General features: G+C 40.0%; 1 protein-coding gene across 1 annotated transcript; it reads right to left on the minus strand.

Moving 5' to 3' along the window:
* Window positions 1-196: 196 nt before the first annotated feature.
* Window positions 197-14926, minus strand: LOC114571340 (bone morphogenetic protein 1). Its single transcript, XM_028602237.1, has 20 exons — window positions 14794-14926; window positions 10807-10917; window positions 10566-10706; window positions 10317-10434; window positions 9312-9490; window positions 9096-9201; window positions 6639-6763; window positions 6361-6476; window positions 6071-6173; window positions 5652-5768; window positions 5309-5454; window positions 4554-4749; window positions 4348-4473; window positions 3183-3346; window positions 2834-3014; window positions 2028-2153; window positions 1384-1511; window positions 1061-1274; window positions 616-866; window positions 197-525 (listed from the first exon to the last, which is right to left on the minus strand). The coding sequence occupies exons 1-20, from the start codon at window positions 14924-14926 to the stop codon at window positions 391-393; spliced, it is 2916 nt and encodes a 971-aa protein (XP_028458038.1). The 3' UTR covers window positions 197-390.
* Window positions 14927-16045: the final 1119 nt, after the last annotated feature.

A 16045-nucleotide genomic window follows, 5' to 3' on the forward strand; every position in this document is an offset into this window, starting at 1 on the left:
AACGTACAAGATTTATGTCATTTGATGTGATGTGTTCCAATAAACAAATATATATATATAAAAAAAAAAACTATTTCACAATATATACATTTTATATCTCAACACAGTGCTATGACAAAATCAGCTCATTACAGGCAGTGTGACTGAATTTACTCAAAATAATCAATGCAAATTAGTCCTTGCCTTTCATCCTATATAGCTATATAATGAGGAAGAGTAAAGATGCAATTTGTCTGCATGGCTTCACTCTGTCTAACAGATGTGAATGTAAAGTATGCAGGTTGGTGTTTGTGGTATCAATCCATGCATTCATCCTCGCCTGGAGATGGGTGTGTCTGACCAAATGTTAGGGGTGAAGTCTCCATTTAGGTTTGGGGTAGTTTCAGAGAGTCACTTGCTTGCGTGTAACGTGTCCTGGAACTTTGTGCTTGTGTAGCGTACATGAAAGCCTTTTTTATTGATGCTGTCATCTGAGTGAAACTTTAAAACTATGGCGTCCCCGGCTGAGTAGACTTCCTCTGGGGCCTGAGGGAAAGGAAGAAGACAAAGTGAGATGCTTTTTGAAGAATAATTTAAATAGTGATTACTACACAAGACTGATATTTTTAGCCTTACCCCAGATCCACAATATCGTCCCAGCCTCGGAGACTTGATATCAGCGCCGTCATACAGCTCCACATAATCATACCCGCAGTCTGCCTCCTCCTCGATCTCAAACACTTGGAAGATGATCTCCACTCCGTAACCCTTCTCAGCAGAGACCACCCACAGACAGTCGGAGCCGCCGGGGTAGTTGTTATCTCCAAACTGGGCATGAGAGTAGAGATCTTTTGTCTTGACCTCGGCTTTCAGGCTTCCTCCACATTCTGGGAATTCACAACCACAAAATTAGAGGGTCAAAAAGAGGAACTCGTAAAAGAGAGGAAAGAATGCAGTTTTTAAACACAGCAGAAAACAAAACCATAGTTATAATGTCACATTTTTGGTATTTTATTCTTTCTCCATTTTACTCATTTTCCAGGCTTTTTGGTGGCAGAAAAGTTATGGTTGATTTGCCCACCTGCTCTGTATGAAGCCTCAAAGCCTCTCTTCTGCACTGAGTTGTCAGAGAAAAAACGGAGGAACATTTTGTTGCCACTGGAGACGACTGGAGAAGGCTTTTTGGTGCCACAGAAGCGTCCAAGAAACGGGGCACGAGTGTCACGCCCGTCGTAGATCTCCAGATGGTCGTAAGCGCACTCCAGATGAGACTCCATGTCGATCTCACTGAAAACCTGCGAGATGTTTAAAAAAAGTTATGAATTACTTCGATAAGTTGTTTTTCAAGTCTTTAATTTGACAATAAAGTTTAAATAAAAAAAATAAAAAAATCCATTGGCATACAATTTTGATACGATGGCCTGGGGTTGTGGACAGAGACCATGTGCAGGCCTTTTTGCTGGGATACTTATCAGGCCAGTTGGGGCTGCTTATTGTGCCTAACACAGTGTTGACAGCATGATCACAGCCCGCTGAAAAACAAAGCAAATAACAGTTCAGAATAAAACAATGAAAGCTGCTTCAGTGAGTGGTCACATCATTTCCTCCTCTTCAACACAAGTGTCCTCTGGGGTATTTTACTTTTAATAGACATAATAAGTAGCTACAAGTAGTGCCAATAAACAATCCACACTTAGATAATCCATGGATATATAAATAAGAAATATCAAACAAAGTAAGAAAGTTGAACGCCCCAGCCTCTGTCCTTTTGTGACTTTAAATGGTCCCAGCAGGTGTAAGCTGATTCTCACGAGGTCAGGGCGGGGTGATAAACTCAAAGGACTGGTGGACAAAGGTGAAGAATCATACAATCACATTTTATCGAGACTTCCTGGAATTTGAGTGAAATTACCCTTTAAATCAAACATATCCAGGTCACCCTTGAAAAAGAGATTCTTAATCTCAATGGGTTTCTCCTGGTTAAATAAAGGTTATATAAAAAAATGTGTATATATATATATAGGGGAGAGCAGAAACACCTTCAGTACCTTCCTTACAGTCATGCTTATTATCATGCAGCATGAAGCCGCTGCGGCACTGACAGCTGTAGCTCCCGAAGGTGTTCACACATTCATGCTGGCAGCCACCATTTTCTTTGGAGCACTCATCTATATCTGTTGAGATGTTTAAAGAATTGTAATGCAAAATTCCTTTGCACAACATGTGAATCTGTCACAATAGGCAGCAGATAACTTGCAGAACATATCAAGTTAACATTTTAGGCCCAGATCTGCTGCTGAGTGCAGACACAAAGGCTTTCTGTGTTACTCAAGGAAGAAAAATCTGCAGTATGAAACAACCCTGGGTCATCTTTCAGCAAAACATCTCTTGGGTGAGAGCACTATGTTAGTAAAAAAAAAAAAAGAAATCAGTTCTTCCTGTCCACAGAACAAAATATTTATTCAAGCTGATGTGGCAATAAGCACTTTCCATGTTTTTATAAGTTTGTTGAATAGTATTTTGCAATGAAATATTCTTTACAATTAAAAAGAATTACAAACACTAGACTTGGACCAAAATAAGAATAAATGTAAATAATGAAAAATGTGATTCTGAATGTGCAATTAAGCGATTTATTTAACTTAAACACAAAGCATGCCACTAAATTATTAAGTTGTGCAAAATTAGATCCAAGCTTCACACAGAGTTAAATAACACTGCCTCCACTCTTGTGTCAGAAACTGAAGACAGCTGCCTGCATTGTTATCAGAGTAGAGTGATGGTTTTGACCTTCTTACTGTACCACGTAATACTTCCTCAGAATTTCCGGAGTACTTCACTCTTCATTACTTACCAGAGAAGAAATGAGCTTTGAAGCCCCTCTTGGAGACGGTGTTGTCGGACTTGAACTCGATCCTCATGTTGTTTTGTTGGGAGGTGATGACCTCGGGTTTCTCCGCTCCACAGAACTTCCCGTGAAGCTCTGAGTCTGGAGTCAACCCACTGCGCACCTCCACATAATCATATTTACACACCTGATGGTAAACACTGGACAATTTTACTTACGGCAATTGGCCTGGGAAATGATGAATGATTTTAGCAGGTTATCTGATGTGTCTGTATCCGTATGTATCTGAAAATGTCTGCAGAAAGACTACAATATATTACAGATTAACAGAAAAACATCACTTTCATTAACTTACATCATTCCCTTCGGTCTCGAACACATCGAACACCAGAGTGATGCGATACTGAATGGGTGCCACCAGCTGCCACACACAGTTCTTGTTGGGTGGGTATTCTTTGGGCCACCCGGGGGTGGTGAGGGAGCCATTGAGCATGGTGATGAACCCGCCACAGGCAGCTGCTGGTGGGAGAAAACACAGTGGTAGAAGTGTGAGAGAAACACTTGCATCACATAAATTACATAACACCCATTCGTGTGAATTTGTAAATTCTTCAAACTATTATTTATTATTTTTAAATCATTTAAAAAAGAATTTACATGCAGAAAAAAAAATCTCTCAATTTACATTTTCTGTTACTTACAAATACATTTCAAGAAATAAAGTTATAACCAAGTATAATCGATGTAACAGGACATTGTGGTACTGGAATAAATCATAGTTATTAAAGGTTGAAGAATCAATTTTTTCTTCTATAAAATCAAGAAATTCACCAAATTGTACTGAAGGGAAATGTAATTCCTATGTGTACTGTTAAGATAAATAAAGTCAGTGCTGTAATGTACTGTTAAGATACTGCCCTCTTGTGGTAGAAGAGAGACTCCCAGGGAGTCATGTCTCAACTGTGCAAAAGAGATGAGACCTCTTTCTCACAATGCCCTGTGTTCGTTATAAAAACTTAAACAAATAACAAACATATTTTTGACCTTGTTGTCTAAGTCGATAGTTCCCAGCTGCTGTCCTCAGGCCTGTTTGAGGTTATTTTGTTGTAGAAACTCAATTCAACAAATTCGACAACTAAAACTGTAGGTAGATAGCTTAGCTTCATGACTGGAAACAGGGGCAAACAGGTTCTGAAAGGCAGATTTAATTACGTTTGGACAGAACCAGGCTAGCTGTTTACCCCTGTTTCCAGTCTTTCAACTAAGCTAAGCTAACCTGTTGCAGGCTGTAGTCTTATATTTAACAGAAAGATATTAGAGGGGTATCCTTTAAATTTACTCTCCTCCAGAAAGTGAATAAGTGTATTTCCCAAAATGGCAAACTTTCACTTGAAGTAATCAAAAGGGTGCATTGGATATATGTTGCAGTGAGAGGAGGCTACTCCACTTGGAGCAGAGTGCATACAAGAGTTGAACTAGCTTGCAGGCTTTTAGTGTGTGGAGTGGTGCTCTACACTCACTCTCACAGCTACGTCTGTCAGCTGCCAGCTCATATCCGGGGTCACAAGCACATCTGTAGCTGCCCAACATGTTCAGACACTGCTGCTCACAGTGACCGTTGTCAGGTCTGGAGCACTCATCCATCTCTGCCAAATGAAATATTTGACAAAATTAAACCAAATGTTCTTTTATCGCTGGCAGTTTGTGACTGAAATTACTTTCTGACCTTTGAAAAAGTTGGCCGCAAACCCAGCTTTGTTGACCGAGCCATCCGACACAAACTTCAGCCAGAGCTGGTTGGAGCTACTTTTGATGTCGTCAGGTTTGTTGTAGCCGCAGAAATGGCCGAGCAGCAGGCTGCTCTCTGAGCTGCCATCCCTCACCTCCACATAGTCGTAGGCACAGCTGTCATGTCTCTCAATCTGCAGTGGAAGCAAGGACAGAGAAGTGTGCAAAGAGACATTACAGCAGATGATGGTGCTTCTTGCCTTTCAACGACCGGGCAATCACAAACACAAAAGTAAGAGCTAACAAAAATAAAGTTCCAAGCTACCTGAGGGAATATGTGGTTTGTGAAGCATTCTCACAGTTGGGCCATTTCTTTTGGAGATATTTCCTTGCTTTCTTAAAGCTTTAGTGTGTAACTTTTTTATGCTAATGAATATCTGTTTCATTCATGCCATTGAGTTGATACAAAGCTAATTAAGATTACCAGCGCCACAAAACTCTCTCTGTATTTCTCAGTATGGCTATGTATAGAAAATAGTGTTGTCCGGCGACTTTCGACACGCAGAAAATCGAGCGAAGATAATTACCTCTTTTGAAGAGTCCATCATGTTTTTTTAATCCTCCGTGTCCTGGGTGGGGGTGGTGCACGATCACGGAAGGCTTGTATCATGTGGATGCGCTGACAGAAACTACTCACTACGCAGCTTTAATTAACGTAAACAATGTAAACAATCAAAATAAAAGTTATTTTACCTCAAATGACTGAAAGGAGAGGCCAACATCAAAACCCTCTGCCACTGTGATTTGCCATACACACACTTTGTTGGACTGGTAGTCATCGGGATAATTGGGGGACTGGATCTGGCCGCTGTCCCGCTTCACCTCTCCCCCACAAATGGCTGCACAGGAGGTGAGAAGTGATTTGTTTCATTCAGAGATTGGCTTTCTATATTTCTACCTTTAGTTGCCTACAGTATACAGTTCAAAGGAAATGTAAAATCTGGAGAAAAAAAACTACTGTAAATGCTAATGATTCACATGAGAATGTAGCATATAAAAAGGGTGTATTAAAATCCACATATTGTCAATGTTGTACCTTCATAGACTACTGAAAAGCCTTTGCCCAACCAGCTGCTGCTGCTTCTGAATTCAATCCACAGTCGACTGTCGGTTGAGATGATTGGATCTGGAAGCATGTCTCCACAAAAACGGCCTGCCAAAGTGCATGAAAAAACAATACTTCACGGTGCTTAGACACTGCATCAAGTTAAAGGAGAACTCCGGCCAATTTTTACGTGAATCTTGATTGCTATAAATATGCGAGTACTGTTGATAGAAAAAAAAAAACGACCAGAATCTGTGCCAGCAAACTGGAGTTGCTGCAGCTACGTCTAGAGCTCCCAGTTAGCTAAAACTGCAGTTTTGGGGGCATGTTCTCGAGAGTGCCTTAAATGCTTTAATGACATGATACTCAACGGAGAGAGAGGGAGTCTATTGTATATGAAAGTTAAAGACCTTTCAGAGGAGCTTTTCTCCAAAACCCGTCTCGGACTTCCACATGGTCGTACCAACACAAGTGACTCCTGAAGAGGTCCATGGAAGTAAAATTCAACACAATCTATGAGACAGGAGACACACATGGAGGGCAGATCGTTACAAGAAAAATTTGGTATCAAGATTTAAAGAAGCAGTCTAGATTAAGTGGCATCTAACAATGAGGTTGCAGACTGTGGGCATTCTTTAAGTCAGTAACTTGTGTCTAGCCCTTATTGAATTGATGCTTCCACTTATTAACCATCACTCACCTTCTCTCCAGGAGTGACAGAAATCATCCAGACACAGTGAGCGTACGCGGAGTAGCCGTTCGGAAAACCGGGAGAAGAGAAGTTTCCAGCACTGTCCTGTAGGCTGTCCCCACACCCTTTAACAACAACACACCATAACATACATGGTTATATTATAATAGATCGGAGAAAATAACATTAAAGTCTCAGAATGAAGAACAGTGCACACTCAGTCATGATGTGTAATATCTAATTGGCTTTGAAAATGATAGTCTAAAATTATTATTATTGCAGCTTACTTGCACACTGGTAGAGTTTTCGGGCTTGTGCAATGTCCCCTTTGCTCAGCCTGGTCCTCTGTCCAATAGGTGGCCTGACTCCATTGACGTCATAACGGGGCAAGATCGTGTCTAAGAAGATCCCCCTGTTTCAGACAAATCACAAACGTGAGCTGTTCACTTTCTTTTTCAAAGGTTCACGCAGAGAGACAGATTTTTTTTTTTTTTAAGATCCGACTCCTGTTCAACTCCTTGATACTTTATTGATTCTGATAATCTCTTATGATAATCTCTTACTAGATTTGGAGCTCACCCTTGCACAGTTCCCATGGTGATGCACCCATGAATGACAGGCATGTGCAAACAGAGCACTCTGAATGGGGCCCTTTCGACTGTGCCAGCCGGCTCAGTGGAGCCCGCTCCTGAATGCCAGAGAAAACGGCCACTCCAGCCCAAATTGTTCAACAAAGCCTGAACTACCAGGCCTTTATTTAGCTTGGCTCGCCTCCATGACCCAGACCAGCAAAGCGGCGATGGAGGTAAAAAACCAAAACACAGAGAAAAGCAACGGGGCAACAACATGCACAAGACAGAAATGAAAAGGAGGCTAGTGTGAAACCATTTCTGTGACAATAAAGGATCAAATCCCCTGAGGCTTCCTATGGGGCTTGTTTAGCAGAGCTGAATGAAGGGACAAACACCATGTCAGTGTAGTAGATCAGCTGATAATGCAGCATGATATTAGAGGGCAGTTAGGGAGGCAAAATTATCATAAACCCTGTATTAAAGGTCCAATATGAAATATTTGTACTGTAATAAATCCAAAAATGACACCAATGCCTCATCAGATATTAAGGAAACATGTTAAACTGAAATACTATCTTTTCTGACAACAATGCTAATTTCAGTATTTTTTCTTTTTGAAATTTACAATCCGTGACGGAATTTATGTTTATGTTTTGATCTGTGTGTTGTTATCAACGGCCCAGTTTGACAGGCAGGCCGGGTTGACAGATATACCTGTAAAAACGTAAACCCAGCGCGCTACAGCTGTAACGTTAGTACAGCCATGAAAGCAGCAAACAAACGAACATGATCAACGGAGATAGATTCTACATGACATAAAAAAATGAAAACAGCATGTTTCTGCGTGACCAGAGACGTAACAACCCCCTGGTAAATATTGGAGATGTATTTGAAAGATGGAGACAGCTTAGAGCCCAAAAGGACGCAGAGTTGGCTTATTTTCTCCTGAACTGGTAAGCATTAGCTCCACGCTAATTTATCACAGCTACTAGGGATGGGCATTTTTTGTCATTTCAACATTTGTGTACTCACATTGAATTATATAGCTAGAGTAACCGAGTTGGTTACTTGCAAAAACAATTGAGACATAGCCAGTAAAGTGATCCGACTGGTACTGGCTAACGCCGCCATGCTAACCCTGCTAACTGTTAACGTTACCGGGAGGACCAGGCAAGCAGCCCATGGCTGTTTATAATGTGTAGTTCAGTGGCTGGAGCCGACAACGGTGAGTTATTTTAAGCCACGAGAGGGGGGCTGTAAATCGGAAAGAGGAGACTATGAGTTTGCAGTGTGTTTAGCGATTGTTGCCGTAATTCTAAGCCAATGAAGTGTGTTCCGTCGGCAAGGTAGTGGTATTTTTAGCGTTTCGTATTGTAATTCTAAGCCGAGGAAGTGTGCCTGACTGGCGTCTGGAGAGAACAGTGAGGTTGTTGTGTTTTTAGCGGTTCATACTGTAATTTTAAGACGAAAAAGTGTGTCTGTTAGTTGGTTACAGAGCTCCACGTGAGCACGGGCTTTTATGACTGTCAATATAGCCAGCATCTAACGTTAGCTACTCGGCTGTGCTGTGGAGTAATGTCTGGCTATGTGAGAAAAGCGTCCAGCTACATTGTTGTGAATGCTGCGGTCTCAGCCTGGCAACCCCCGTGAACTTCGAGTCTGGGCAGGAGGGGGCGGGGGAGACGACTCTCCAGTATTTTGAATTGGTAGTGCAGTAACTATTTTAACCGCTAGCTGCCAGTATTACACACAATATTACATATTGCACCTTTAAATATTGTGCAACTACAGTAACAAGTCAGAACTCTTATCAGGGAACTATGTAGTCAATTCAAACTCTAAACACCAGAAACGCAACAGAATCAGTTAATCACTGATTGTCACAAGTGGTACAGTAGTGGTGATGATTGCCTTGTTTAGGAGCAGGCTGGTGCACTGTATGTTGCCAGTTAAAATATACAGGCAGAGTGGACAGAGTGAATCACCAAATGCTCAACAGTTAGGCTCTTGAGCGAATAATTGCCCCTGTGGAGCTGTTTAATGGCCTGTTAATGTGAACAACGGTGGAGCTGAAAACAAAGTACACTTAGGAAATAAAAGTGATCCTTGCATTCACTTTAACACAAAAGTAACTTTAGGAAAGAAAAACATAAGAAGGACCACAATGCCCACCTGGAAAATGTATTCCTTGCATAATGCATGATGCTGCCGAAGTCGTATACCTCCCCAAGTGAGTCAACCTCGCCTGGCTCCATCTTCAGGAAGTTATACTCCTGTCCTATTCATTTACACATAATCAGTGGACTGAATGCAAGGAGAAACATCTGGAGGGTCAGTGAGCACACACATTTTCGCACTTTTCTTTTCATGTCAACACAGTAACAGTACCTGGTTGGATGTTGTCTCTGATGATGCTTACATGCTCGTCACGGTCTGGACGTGTGTGTTCGTGCCAGAAGCCGATCACATGTCCGAGTTCATGCACCACAATGCCAAACTTATCACAGTTCTTTCCTATAGAGATGGCCTGAGGGCCAGCACCTCTCCTCCCCACGTAGGAGCAACACCTGCAGGGGGGGCGACACTGTTTAGCTCCACATCCTGGAGCACTAACAGAACTAACACTGATTCTTTGCTGCCTGTGCATATTAAAAGGACCATACAACCATGTGTTTGGAAGTTCAAGCACCCACATTTTGTGGAATGCAGGTTTAACAGTTTTAAGTTCTTTGATGTAATTTTTCCACAGCCCCTGGCAGCCATTGCCTTCCATTTCTTTCCGGATACTTCGATAGTTAATTAGCCAACTCTTCAAACTTGAGTTTTGTAATTTGTCACATACAAACATAATGTTTGCATGAACATGTTAGGAAACAGTTGCTTTTTACACATCTAGCAGACACGGAGCAACATTAGCATTCGTTTGGAGATGTGTTTCTGGCCACCTGACGAATTGCGAATGAGTTTAATATTCACTCTTCTTTTAGCTCTGTTTTGCTCACCAACTCCTGAGGGAAATATTGGGCTATTTAGCTGCTTAATGCTCCACTATTTTCACCAACTAATTGCCAACTTTGACTCTCGTTGGGTGCTGGGCAGGTAGTGTATATATATGTTTTTTTTCTTTAGACCTTTTTTCGACAAAAACCTGCTGTGAACTAAACAGAAAAAAAGTTTTGGGCCAGAAAACCAAAACAATGAGCTGAAGGAAGATAAAACACTCTGTGACTTACACATCATATAAAAATGAAAAGAAATCAATCGACGCACAGTAGAAACAAAATCAATCAAAATGTCTGCAATGTGAGTGAAGACACTGGTCTACAGGCTGAGGGATTAAATGAAACAAACCAAATAAATGATTTAAAAATGGTTAATGAGCACCCAACTCACCCACAAGGTCGGTAGGTGAAAACGATGTAGCTTTCTTCAGTCGTCCTCTCAGTGAATGTTACACAAGTGTGTTTCTCCCAGTGACGCATTGCCTGTCGGAAAATGGCTCTCTGACTGCCTGATGGGAATTAGAGTTTGACAGCTTCAGCATGTCAAACCCGCACAAGGCAACGGACACACGCTGGCTGAATATAGCAGACTCCAATGTGAGAATATATGAATAATTAACTGTTTTCATTCAGAACTCACCGGTGAAGTTCCCACTGATCACATACGGGATGATGCCATCCGGCCACACTCGCTCAGGTCTGGAGGTGGCTGCTCTCCTTCGACGATGGAGACTCTTTCTGTCTGCAGCTCTCCTACTCCTCCTGACGCTGGAACTGTTAACTGTAAAACATCTGCATTGATCATAATCCCTTTATTTGAACTCACTATATAGTCAGTCAGAATTATTCATAGATTAGTAAATGTAATCCTGCTTTGATACCTGAGTCTGTGTGGTTGGTCTGGACAGTGTGCTGTGCTCCATCACTGCTGTGGGCTTCTTTGAACATTCGGAGGTCATCTTCATCAAGGGCGATATCTCCCAAAAAGGCAGCTGGGGCAAACCAAAGAACACACAAATAAATAATACATAAAGATTAAATAATGTTAAAAATAAAACAATAAATTGACATGTTTGATAAGAAGCTACAGCCAGCAGTAATTGACACATTGTTTGTTTTATTCGTAGTGTAAAAACACACTGTGGTTTTAAGGAGGGTTATGTGCAGAACTAAAACAAATGTGATATAAAAATGTGAATTAGTGAGCTTTAGGCAATTTGTTTAAACCTTTGGACAGAGCCAGGCGTTTCCAGTCTTTATGCTAAGCTAAACTAACCATATGCTGGCTGTGGCTTCATGTTTAATGAAGAGATATGAGAGTAGTATCAATCTTCACACCCAACTCTTGGCAAGAAAGCAAGTCACTCAAAGCTCACTAGCTCACACTCGCTACATGCAGTATGCTGTTTGAGCAGTGGGTTCAATGATTTGCTCCACACAGACAGAACCAGTTTCAATTTTACTAAGTTTTCTTTTCCTGCAAACAGCAGCCCAAACTCACTGCATGCTTTATTGTGTCTTTAGTGCAAATCTCTTTCCTGAAAAGAGTTCTGAACGGGACCCCATGTGTCTGTTTGATCAGTAAACACACCTCCTGAGCACACAAACTAAAACATATTGGAGAACCAGCTACTGTGTCATTTTAAAGAATGAAGATGTGAACTGAATACTTTACAGGATTGTGATCACACTGTGCTGGACTTAGATACTCAAATGGCAAAGAACCTTTAAGAAACCATTAATAGCCATTATAGGAGCTTCATATGAACAGCCTATGCCGTCTGCATAGTTGTTTTTTCCCCAAATTTACACAACTCTGTTGAATATGTTTCCATATTCATGCTCAGCAACTCATTAACCCAGGAGTAAAGTCCTCTACATCAGAGCAAAGACCTTTACATGCCTGATAAGGTGAAGAAGAGCAGCTTTTAACAGCTTTACTATACGGACTAAACATATTTCTTTCTGTGGCAAAAAATTATAAGAGGACACTCGTTGTCTTTTTCAAATGAATCACATGTGACCAACCATCTGAATCGTGATTATCCTCTGAACACTGGGTCACTGTATGTTTGTTTTGTGTGTGTGTTTAGCAGCATGGAGATCCCACACATTATTCTTGTGTTTTGTACGAGGCCCAGAGTTCTTCTTGATCACGTTTAACAGCATATTAATGTCAGCCTCAGGCTTCATCTTTTAACATACTGTAAAATGCCAAGTATGGATTGCCATGTAGACAGAATGATCACAATCATGATCTGATTTTGCCCTTTGACACCAAACAGAGATTTTTAAAACCGGGGTTAAGGTGATCTTCATCATTTACCACTGATTGGCTGTGTTTCTTTTCAAAACTAAAATGGAAAGATATTAAGTACATTTACTCAAGTATTGTACAGTTAGTTTATCTAATATAGACAAAACACATCTACTTCTACTTGTTAGATTAAACCACACAGCAGTATATACTGTAAACAATTAACTTCCCCTCAACCAGTTACAACCATAGACATTAAAATGCTGCTTACACTTGAAACATACACTTATACATATTTGAAATCAATATTTTCAAGTAATAACAGGCTAATACATGACAAATGTGAGTGAAACTACACATTAAATAATCAAACTTCATACATCACATCAGGCACAAATCTTCACAAATCAAAAACTTCAATAGCTAGCATGTTTGTAATAAAAATTTGCTCAGAACTCAATGATAACAAAATATGTTGGTATTCTTATAATGTGAGTCCACAAAAATAATACTTATGTACTTTTATTTAAATAAACTTTTTGAATGTAGGACCTTTACTTGTAATTAATTGTTATTATTGTTTAACTTGTAATTTATTGTTACATAGCAGCGTAGCACAGAACCTGGAAGATAAAAACCTCAGCATCTGAAGACTGGGAGACAAAGAAGAGCAAGAAATCATAAGAAACCAAACATGCCAAAAGCTGGAATGATTGTCTTGGACAAAAAATTGGACTAAAGTCGGGTTGCTGGCTCCAACAAAATGTGTTGAAGTGAATGGGAAAGCCTTTAAAGGACCTTTAACTTCTGATTGAAATACAAAGTCAAACCACAACACACAAGACATTAGAATCTCAATAGCTAATTCTGAAGCCCAAATTAGGATTTTCTGTCTCCAATAACTGACAAAGACGACACAGAGTGGTAAATCTAAATCCAGGCTTCAAAACATCACACACACATTCTGACCATGTTTTCTATTCCCTTATTGGGAATATTTTGTTTCCATTATTATGACCTCCTGTATAGCTCTCATGTTGTACTAGTCGAGCAGAACAGCTCACTAGTGTCGTTCCCATTAAATACCTAATTTAGCCATGTGATGTAACAACCTTTGAAAGTCCAAATGAAAAGACATAGCAGGCCCTGTGTCTGCCTTTGAAGTGAATTCACTCATGCAAAGGGTGACTGTAAATGACTGTCACCCCTGCAGTGTGCACCCCATGCCCTGAAGCCAGAGGGATTTCACCGGCGTCCAGCCGAGGACTGTGCTGGCACAGCCTCAATGACCTCGAGTCTCCAGGCAACTGCCTCGCGGAAGAAGAGTGGTGTGTTTTGAAAGCTTCAGAAGTCACAAGTGAAAAGGGACCCCAACCAGCTGGAGGCCCCCTAATAACCAAAGTAATTGTTTGGTGTGTTCCATTATGAAAAAGAAAAGTTGTATATTCTTTAACACAGGAGAAGACAAACAGATTTACTAAATGAGAGACACTCTGGCAGCTTCATGCCAATTAGTTTAGATTTGACATTTAATTCATTATGCACAATTGAAATGTCACCAGTGTCCTGTGTAATATCTGCATATAATATCAATACGCTATGTTTTATTGGAAGTTTTTAACTCTAGATTTTTTTTTTTATTTAACATAAACATGTGAGACTTCAAACCTATGATCCCTTAAACTTAAAACCAGAAGTGGAATGTCACTTAATACATTTACTCAAGTACTGCACCGAAGTACAACTTCACTTGAGAACATCCATTCCAAGCTACTTCTACTCCACTACATTTCAGAGATAAATACTCCACTACATTTATTTGACAGCTGTAGTTATTACAGCAATTTAAAAAAATCTATATTTTACTTATAAAATATGATGCTTTGTTGTAGATGAAACTACCACATAGTTAAAATTATCTCTACCTCAACTTAAACAATGGATTGCACCTGCATGCATTAGTAATAACAATCTAATAATATAATACAGCATCATAAAAGGGGCCATACTGTCACCTAATATGTATGTTTTTTTTATTTTTGATACTTTTGTACTTTTACATAAGTAAAACCATAAATACAAGACATGTACTTGTAATGGAGTATTTTCATAATGTTGTACTTCTTCCATCACTACCTAGAACAGTACTCGAGAGTTGTCAAGTGATTTGTCTCAACCATGATAGCAATACACTTTTTTTTTTTTTTTTTTTTTTTTTTACTTTAAACCGAGATTAAACAGATTCCCACAGAACAAGTATAGTGGTACAAACATCTTCAAATGAAGTAACACATGAAGAAAATACAGGTTTAACTGTGGAAGTATTAGTACTTCATCTTATGCAGGTTAACACTCAATACCTTTTTAATTAACTAACAATAGTATGAAAATATGGAGGTTATCTTTTGCATTTTTTCTATCTACATGTAATCCTAAATTGCTAATTGTCTTCACATCTACATCATCAAGAGCTACATTTAACTTTATAAATGTCTTTCACAGTGATTATGGCCTGTATTGGGATATGGATTTTGGCAAAACACGCATAGCTAAATACACACAAAAAGAAATGCAAACGATCTTTTCGTAGAAACGGTAAAATGCACTGTACCGGCTTTACAGGGATCCTTGTAGTCTATGGCATCACCGAGGTAGGTCAAATGAGTGTCCGCAAACTCCCAATCAGCCGCCAGAGAAACGCTCAGACCGCACAGCAGCAACAGGAGTGTTGGAGCGACTTCCATTACTTATTATCAAATATCTACAAGGTGTAAAGTTGGTAATTGTAGGAAGAGAAAAGAGCGCAAAAAGGTTGCTCGATAGCGGCGGTGATTTTAGAAACACAGCGTTGTTTTCTCACGTCTCCATTGTGCTGCAGTGATTCGCTGCCATGCAGGACCGAGAGCAGAGCGCGCACAGTTCACAGCAAAACACACACATCCGTGCATCTGAAGCCAGAGGGGTACTTCACCTGCAGGCAGATGGGTCAAACCATTTACATAATGTGTTAATAAGTTTTGTCCCTCATTTAATGTTTCTTTCTTTCTGTTTACATTTTAGTTTAATTCTGGTGGCCCATAGAGAGAATCATTTTGGAGCACAATTATCAGTATAGATTGTAAACAAGAGAAAGGCTTTAATGTCTCTTTCTTGAGACTCTTTCAAATATATTCTCAATAGGTGTTGAATCTTGAACCGGATACACCACCTGCAGGTTTTTTGCCTCTGCTCTCTGAAGAACAGAACTAAAGAACAATTTAAGAAAGGAAAGGATCCACTTACTGAGTGTGATAAGTCCTCCCCAGCGCATCCATCCCTGTGGATGTCAAATGCAAACCATAAAAGCAAACTGCTGCATTTAGTTTGCCCACTTAAATTTAGCAGTGTTAACTTTTACAAAAGATAAATCCTGTTTTCTGCTTTTCATCTTAGCCACTTTCCTACTGCACAGTGCCATGCAGCAATGGCAAGAGGAGATTTCGTCTCCTCTATGAACTGTTTTATGTTGGCACAGAAAGAAAGGACTACTGCCATGATTTTTTTTTATTTGGTTGAAAGGCCCAACTACTGTCACTTCAGTTTAGTTGGTTTGGTGTCAAAGTATCTCTCTATCTCGCGCTATAGCAGCCAATGTTGCTTTAAATGAATAGTTTGATATCTTTGGATATACAGTACAGGCCAAAAGTTTGGACACACCTTCTCATTCAATGCGTTTCCTTTTTATTTTCATGACTATTTACATTGTAGATTCTCACTGAAGGCATCAAAACTATGAATGAACACATATGTAATTATGTACTTAACAAAAAAGTGTGAAATAACTGAAAACATGTCTTATATTTTAGATTCTTCAAAGTAGCCAC

The sequence above is a fragment of the Perca flavescens genome, chromosome 16 (assembly GCF_004354835.1).
Source record: "Perca flavescens isolate YP-PL-M2 chromosome 16, PFLA_1.0, whole genome shotgun sequence".
NCBI classification, from domain to species: Eukaryota; Metazoa; Chordata; class Actinopteri; order Perciformes; family Percidae; genus Perca; species Perca flavescens.